General features: G+C 38.6%; 1 protein-coding gene across 6 annotated transcripts in view; it reads right to left on the bottom strand.

Annotated features, from left to right (window-relative positions):
• Rev3l (REV3 like, DNA directed polymerase zeta catalytic subunit) overlaps nt 1-9,204 on the bottom strand; it is a 159,074-nt gene that overhangs the window by 87,750 nt on the left and 62,120 nt on the right. For all 6 annotated transcript variants that reach the window (XM_029542501.1, XM_029542503.1, XM_021205182.1 and 3 more), the window contains one exon: nt 5,551-5,711. In XM_029542501.1, the coding sequence (XP_029398361.1) occupies nt 5,551-5,711 (161 nt within the window). The remainder of the gene's footprint in view (nt 1-5,550; nt 5,712-9,204) is intronic.

Here is a 9,204-nt window from a genome sequence, read left to right as displayed (position 1 = left end):
GGAAGGGGAAGGGGAAGGGGAAGGAAAGGAAAGGAAAGGAAAGGAAAGGAAAGGAAAGGAAAGGAAAGGAAAGGAAAGGAAAGGAAAGGAAAGGAGAGAAAGCTTGTAATTGGGGCTGGCTAACAGTTTCAGAGGTTACTCTCCATTATTATCAATGCAGAGAGCATTGGTGGCATGCAGGCAGCCATGGTGCTGGAGAAGCAGCTGAGAGCTCTACATCCTGATCTGTAGGCAGAGAGAGACTAGGTTTCTTTGAGGTTTCTGAAACCTCAAAGTTCACCCCCAGTGACACACTTTCTCCAACAAGGCCACACCTCATAATCCTTCTAAATCATTTAAAATTGTTTTAAATAGTTTTACTCCCTGGTAACAAAAGAGTCACATATATTAGCCTATGGGCATCGTTCTTATTCAAACCACCACAGGGAGGGATAATGCACACTAAAACATTTCAAGAAGTCACATGAGAAGTCTCACTAAATAGATACATACACAATTACAATCACCCCATAACAGGGCAACAGTGTCCCTACTAAACACCAGAGAATAACAAATAAAAAGCTCAGAACCAGGAATGGGTTAGCTCTTTTGGGGTTGTTACCAAGTGAGGTAATATCCAGTAGTCACCAAACTGAGAGAATAATATTGATAACAGTGCAAGATGATAGAGGCATGGCTATGAAATTCTAGAGGATGTTCAAGAGCCCCTTAAAGACGATCAGAGGTGCTTATATGATATATGTGAATTATAGGGTACTACCAATGCTCTTAATTACTCTCTAGAACTTGAAGGTAAAACCCTATTGAAAACATATCACATAACTGACTCATAGAACACAAGGAAATCAAGGTACTATTTACCTAGAAGCCTTATCCCTACTGGCTAGATTCCATAGTGCTTGCGGGGTGCTATGCCACAAGAAGAGAAACGTAACTATCAATATTACTTAGCTATGAATTGTGCAAGCTATAAAAATGACCAGCTCACTGGTACAACAGTGACACAAAGGTCCTAAGAGAAGCCATTTACAGTCTGGTTGTATTCAGTCTTGTTCCACAAGTTGAAATCCATTATCAGGCACTGACATTGAGACATAAACTGGTAGCTAGACAGGCCACGGGCCCTAAAGGAGAATATACTATTACTTTGTTTAAATGGGCATAGTATTAGAGAGAATCCTAATTATTTATAATTATACGCATAGGTTAGTAGCACAATTGTCAACTGTTATCAGACAAGCTTCATTTTGTAGTAGATGGCGATCAACAGAGAGACCCACAACTAGTCAAGGTTACACACACACACACACACACACACACACACACTGTGGAACGCATAGACCTAAATAGTCCATCTACATCTACCCCTCCTCCTAAGGCTCAGGGATCATTGCAGAAAAGATGATGGGAAGATTCTAAGAGTCAGAAGCAGTGGAGTACTAACAAGGACACAGCGGGGCAATTGCATATACAAATTTACAGCAGTAAAGACATCATGCACAAAACCTATGCAAGCTTAAACCAGGCAAAATTCTAGCATGGAGACGGGAGTTGGACAGCCACTTGAAGCTGTGGAACTCTTGGAGAAAGGAAAGTCAGTTTTCAGTAAGAGTGTGGTCCCTCACAGGTCAGTCACTCCAGTGAAGGCTCTACATCTACAAGGAAATGGCCAGCACAAACTGTATTTGAGGAGATGAAAAATAGGACACAAAACTGGGTGAGGAGGAGACGGTATGGATCTGGGAGGCATAGTGGGAGGCAGTAAATATGATCTAAATACACTGTACAAAATTTTCAAAGAACTGATCTACTGGGAAATACATTTTTATTTTACCTGTATGAGTATATGCCTGCCTGGATAAATGTGTTCCGTGTGTGTGCCTGGTCCCCATAGAGGACAAAAGAAGGAATTAGATCCCTAGAACTGGAGTTACAGATTGTTGCAAACTTCATGTGAATGCTTGAAATCTTGGGTGCTCTGTAAGAGAAGCAAGTGTTCTTAACTGCTGTGATATGTCTTCAGCCTTTTCTTTTTCACTCTTTAAAATGTGTTTTCATCACTGAGCAAAAGTTTTAAATTTTAAGAAAATCCAACTTACCAACTTTCCCCCTCATAGATATATCTAAAACTTCCTTTTCAAATTCAAGGATGGGTAGATTTCTCATCTAAAATACTTGATATTTTACTTTTGACATACATATACTTATTTCATATATCTATATTATTATTTTACATATGCATGTAATACATTTTAATGACTTAAAAATGTGTAATTCATCTGGAATAGTGGTGCAGGCCTGTAATCCCAATTAAGGCAAATGAGGCAGGACTATTATAAGTCCAATGCCTACATGGGCTACAGATTGAGTTCAAGGTCAGCCTGAACAACTTAGTGAGACCCCATGTCAAAATGAAAAGTAACAAGAGGGATGTGGGTTCATGTAGAACATTGGTCTAGGATACACAGATCTCTGGATTCAATTTGCATACAGATGCATGTGTGCATGTGCATACATACACACACATACACAGCATAAACCAATAAACTATATGTCCCAGTCATAATATGTGGACATCCAACAATTCTACATTCAAAAATTTTTGAAATGACTATTCTTTTTCAACTGAATTATCACAGTACCACCGTCAAAGTTAAGGTGACTATATGTGAGCTGTTTCAAGTGTGAACCTATTTCTGGGCTCCAAGATGCCAACCTTTCACAAAGAAATCAATAGGAGGTCAAGCCTATCTCATCCTTCCTTATCTGACATTTTTCTTAATGATTTTTAGGATTTAAAGAAAACTACTCATTCGGATCATCTGGTTCCTTATGAGAGATTTTATAATACTCCAATCACCAAAAGGTTTGAGAAAAGAATGTTGTTTAAACGAGGTTATTAGCTAGTATTATAGTTTATAAATAAATAAATGAATGAATGAATGAATGAATGAATAAATAAATAAATTTGGTCTTTGAAAGGGAGTAATAGTAATAGGCTGGGTTCACGGTATTGATCATGTGGACTTAAAAATGTAGTATATAGTATATGTTGTCACTACAAAAATTTTCTTTCTAAAAGAAGTTTTTCACTGAAACTAAATTGTTCCACATAAAGATACTATTAATAGTTGGTGAGCCAATTTATTTTTAAAAACTATTGGTGAATATAACATTGTATAGTAGAACTCTGCACATAACATCCTTGACAAAGATTACAATGTTAATTTTTCAATAGCCACTAATAATGACAATATCTGGATTCTCTGCTGATTTGAGGTGTGTTTTCTAGGTTTTATTTATGAAGACTAGATCTAATATACAGTAAGTAGTACTAGTAAGAGAGTACGCTCTAGGGAGGATCTACATTCACTTCTTCAACCAGATCCAAATATATTACCAGATTAGTAATCTCTCAGCTCACATTCTGGGTTTGAGAATGTTCTAGTCCTGGAGACCCACACTAGATCGAATGTCTCAAGAATGTTCAAGTTCTCCATCTGTGTTCAACTAAAGAGTGCATCTACTGGCAGTCCTATCAGACTCTGAACTTGCCACCTGCCAGGCAGACCTGGGTTTGGGTTTCTTTTATAACAGGGATGGTTGCCTCAAAGAAGATTCTAAATTTCCCATGATAAACATATGCCCTCAGAGCAAAAATCATCCTTACTACACTATTATCTCTTTTAGTCTAAAACTTTTATTAATATTGCATTTTTTGGTGTGTTTACTATTATTCAACTATTACAGTTTTTAAATGATTTTTTTTTTAAAGATATTGATCTGGAAGTATAGCCCAGTATTCATGGGCACAAAAAGAAGTTTGGGTAGAAAAGAATAGGAAGAATAAACCAAAGGAGAATGTTTAGTAAATTCAAACAAAAATGTTCGTCCCTGGCTAAAGAAGTATGGCAACGAGGGAAGGAAATGTGGCAATCAGAAGGTACACGCTGGCCAGAAGAAAATGTCCACTTTATTTTGTTCTAAAAGAAACAGAAAGGAAGAATAGGTAAAGTGTTTGCCTACACAAATACATGTGTGAATGTGTATAAACAAACACACACACACAAACACACACACACACACACATACACTCTTATGTAAAGGAAAGGAAGACCAATGAACCCAGAAATGTTATTCCCAATATATGTTCAAAAAAAAAAATGTTTGTACACAAGTGTACACAAGAGTAAAAATGTGGAAAAAAATCTCCAAATGCCCACCAACTGGGAAAAAATGTATGTTATCCACACAGCAGACTATTACTGTGTCACTCTAAGGAATGAAGTTCTAATCCACGACACACAGATTAACCATATTAGGATATTAAGTAGAAAAATTATGAACCACATCTCTACTAATACTAGATATACAGGATGGGTACCTGTTAGGGATTGGTTCTAATGCCTTTTTTGTCTTATTTTGGCTCCCAAAAAGCTGCGCTTCCAGACCTGAGGATCCCTGCCCCCAGCTGGCTTCAATTGATAATAAAGAATTGAGGTACAGCCATTGGCTGGGCAGGGAGACAGGGTGGGGCTTTTAGATTGTGCTGGCAAGAGACCAAGTGAGAGGGGGAGAAGAGGAGGATCACTTTCCACAGCTGGAAAGCAGAGGGGTCAGACCTAAGAACTGCAGGAAAGAAAGCAACCAGGCATGTAAGAATTCCAGAGAAAGTGGCCCTTGGAGCCACTCCCCAGTTGGGTCTGGGGTAGCAGAGATGGAATGTTGATTTAGCAAGAAGACTCAGCGAAGTTGGAGGGGAGAATATAGCTAGCCGCAAGGAGGATTAGAAATGCCCAGCCATTGAGCCAGTCAAGGCATACCAAAATAAGCTATTTTTTGAGCGTGCGCGCGCGCGCGTGTGTGTGTGTGTGTGTGTGTGTGTGTGTGTGTGTGTGTGTGTGTGAATGCATGTGCAGGGTGAGTGCATTCGTCCAGAGAGCTTTTAGGCAGGTGTGCAACCTACAGAAAGCCAAGGTAGTTTAACTAATTCACCACTCAGGTACCTATGCACAAACAGAAAAGTTTATTATTATTTAGGAGTTGCAGGGTTGGGAAGTTTGCAGATTTCAATACCAAAGTATAAAAAAGTTCCTTTCAAAGTGACTAAAATATTTGAAATCTATGACAATGCCTATATAGTTCCAAACACATGAAACATCTTCAACGTGTCTCCTTAGGAGCAGGTGATTTATACAGCATGTAAATATCTCCATAAACTAGTAAATTTATGTATATGGGTATTTTGCCTGTAAGAATGTCTAGTTGCCAGTTGTGTGCTTGGTGTCTTAAGATGGCATCGATTCCTTGGAACTGGAATTAAAAATAGTTGTGAGGCACTATGTAGGTGCTGGGAATCAAACCTGGGTCTTCTGGAAGAGCAGCCAACGCTCTTAACCTCTATAGCTCCAGAGAATATCTTCTGCAAAGCACTCCCTGACCACCTCAAACCCCACTCTCAGCACTCTCTGTCCTTTACCCACGATGCACACTGCTCTGCAAGCCCTGATTACACAGCACCCTTACTCTGACCTTGACAAGTAACCGTACCTTTCCTTCTTGCTTTTCGGAACTTGACAGCAGCCAGGTTTATTAAATTCATTCCATAAAGATTGTAGTCAATGAAGAGCTGTAGGAGGTAGGGAATATGCGCTTCATGAGGCTGGTAACATTTATTCATTATGGCTCCACTTTGCAAAAGTTCACATATCCTAAATTAGAAAAAGAAAGTTATAGAATTATGTTCATTATCATATGAAGTAATGATTACAGAAATATAGAGGACAAAAAAAAATCCCCACTAATACTCAAAATTTTCATTTCATTTTTTTCTAGAAATATGTATTTTATTTCAAGTTAAAAGTTTAAACCATAGTCTTTAAGTAAAATGAATTTTTCTCATTGAAAAAAAATCAATTCATGGATTAAATGGGAAAAAATTAAAACCACCTAAGGGAAAAAAATTAGAGAAATTCATCTTAAGCCTGGCAGTGCTTGCCTATACTCTGAGCATTCGGCAAGGCAAAGCAGGAAGAAGGCCTGTGGCCAGCCCAGGCTTCCAACAAGATCCCGTCTCAGATCACCAAGATGGAGTCAGCCCTTCCAAGGGCAACTAAAAGCCAACAGGTTGGGGTTTTTTTCAAATATTTTTTATTTAAAACAATTTTTAACTTATTTTTTGTGCACAAGTGTTTCCTTTCATGTATTTTTGTCTACTAAGTGTACTTGCATGGAGGTCAGAGGACATCCCATGGAGCTGGAATTACTGATGGTTATGAACCATCATGTGGGTGGCTTGGAACCAAACCTGGGTCTGCTGCAAGAGAAACACATGCTTTTAACTGCCGAGCCATCTTTCTAGCCCCCAAATGGTTCTCATACATGGCTACCTGGCACTAATTAAACATGTTCTAACCCTGGTTCCTACTTGCATTCTTTTTCAGATGTAGGTGTTAAACTGAAAACGAAAAATTGTAACTGATCTTGACAAATGAAGACTTTTTAAAAGACACTTGTGAGTCTCAAACTACTGAGTCTCAAACTACTAAAACAAAGAATTACCACAGTGGGGAGGGAGTCCCCTAGAAACTTCATGCTGGGAGAAGAAAAAGGCACCAGCTATATAGGAAACTTACCTCTAGAAAAGAATTTACACAGGTCTAACAACATGCTGACTAATTTAAAGGGTAAAACTCAGGTCTAGTCAAGGTCAACAGTGGGTTGGGTCACACCTTGAGTAAAACTATTTGAATGTGTACATATTTGCTTTCTAAGGTTTACTCTTACTTCAGGATGCTGAAGATAAACTGGTATTTAAGAGGAGGGGGGTTCCTAGCTAGATGTCTTGGTCCCTCATCTCAATTGTGGCAATAATGGATAAATCTTTTTCTGCTTTCCAATATTAAAAAAAATACAGAAATAACTTCATATATACCACTAAAAATTCCCCAAAGAAATATCAACCATAACTCTACCACTAGAGACAGTGTTACCATCGAAATGTTTGTTCCTTCATAATAGGGAACATAAGCAACAGCAACAATGCAAAAAAGTACTATGCCAAGAACTGAGGGGCAGAGGTGTTCCCGGAATGCCTTCATGAGCAGTCTAAGCAGGAAGTTAAACAAACCACAGGTTCAACTCTCTGAAGAGAGGGAGGAGTGTTTCACATTAACATAATAGGGTACCGTAAAGGTTATAAGAAAGCAGTATATTCAGGAAGGGAAGCCATCGATACTGTATGTAGCCTAGTGTCAAAACTGAAAGAAATGTCTGAAGTCAGATTATAGCCAGCCTACTTAAAATGTGAAGTCAGGTTACAGTCAGCCAACTTAAATATGAAGCAGTATATAATTTGCTGGAGAAGTAAATATCAGGCAAACAAAACTATCATATCAGGAGGCTACGGTTGAAAACCTAGATTGATAGTTATAAGACAAAAATCTGCCAAAGAGTCAGGAGAACTGTAAGGGTGACATGGTCACACCTGAAGAACTGACTGGAGACGGATGGTAAATTAGGGAAGAATTGAGATTAAGTCAAATGGTGGTCATGTGTTTATTGAAAATGTAATGAATAAAAGAAAAGTAGTTTTGGTTTGGTTGTCATTTTGTTTTCAGAAAAATTAAAAACAGCTTTAAGCGTTCTGAGTTTTAGGACAGTGGGACATTCTAGCGGAGGTCCCACTGAAAATGAACAGGCACAGTCATAATGTTTTAACCCTGCAGGCCTGGCTAACATACTTTTGAGCTCGCTTATATACTGAATAGGTTATATATTACAAACGCTTAACCTCAAGCAGACCTTACTACAAGTCCATGCTAACATTTTACAAAGGAAGTGATGAATCTTCAAGAGATTTTAAGTGGTATTAAAAATCACACAAAAAGGACTGGAGAGATGGGATGGCTCAGTACTTAAGAGGGCATATTATTCTTGCAAAGGACCCAGGTTGGTTCCTAGCACCACACTGGGTGGCTCACAACCACCTGTAACTCCAGCTTCACAGGACCAAATGACACTGGCCTCTGCAGGCACCCATATTCACATTCACAGCCCACAATGTATTTTTTAAAACTCACACAAACAAAAATGAAAAGGGTATAAAGCTCACATCAAATCTTCTCTCTGAGTCCTCATTCTTAACTGCACTGCTAGTTTATTTACCCTGTTAATGGTTTCATATATTGACTGGGAACTCAAGAGGAAAATTGAGACATTCATATTAACTTAAAGGTCACGTGCATAAAAATGAATAAATAATATAAATATGGAAGGGAGAAGATGAAGACATAAAGGCAGTCCCCAAGAAACCATCACCAATATGAAAGAAAAAACAGCAACAATGCGCAGCGGCACCAAGATGAATGACCACGCAGGTACGAGGACAATCAAAGGAGGCTTCAGAGTCTCAGCAACCAGCACAGGCAGTCATTTGAAGGCTTCCTAAGCAGTACCACAAGCTCAGAAAGTAAAGACATAAAATGAATTTAGTGACAGTTAGTGAACAAAAATTTCAGTGGATTAGTTTGGGTATAAACCATAAGAAGTAAAGAATGGATGGAAGGTAAAACATTTGATATGGAGAGATAAATCTCTCATGAAGAATTGATATGTGAGAGATGGGTGTGTTTACATGTATAAATGCGTATATGAGTGTTCCAAGTAAAATTATGCGTATTAACATTAAAACGGCATGAGGAAGGCAAATGGGGCCAACTGACACAGATAAAGCCATCACTGACTAGGAGCAGCAAATCAGTCTGGCGGTGGTACAGACACTGGAATCAAACATAGGAAACCACGGCTAAAGGAGGAGGAAGTTTCTTGCCTAAGGTCACTGAACTAATAAGTCAGATGTTGAACATAGACAAGTTACTCTTAAAAGGAAGTTTTGTGTTGCATTTATTTATTGTTATGTACGTCCATGGGGCCAGAGGGCAATTTGAAGGAGTTGGCGCACTGCTTACCAGATGTGTATCATGGGATACAGCTCAGGTGCCAGACTTAACAGCAATCGGCTTTCCACTGACTTATCTGGCTGCCCCCCACCCCAGTCTCCAAGCCTCACCCCTGTCAAATTTACTTTTAGAATCTGGAATTCAACTACTTGATGCAGAGAATGGATTAAGGGGAAAGAAAGAAAAGAAAGAAAGAAAGAAAGAAAGAAAGAAAGAAAGAAAGAAAGAAAGAAAGAAAGAAAGA

Source organism: Mus pahari, chromosome 9 (genome assembly GCF_900095145.1).
Source record: "Mus pahari chromosome 9, PAHARI_EIJ_v1.1, whole genome shotgun sequence".
NCBI lineage: Eukaryota > Metazoa > Chordata > Mammalia > Rodentia > Muridae > Mus > Mus pahari.
The sequence above is the reverse complement of the archived record's forward strand: the minus strand, read 5'-3'. Positions and strand labels throughout refer to the sequence as shown.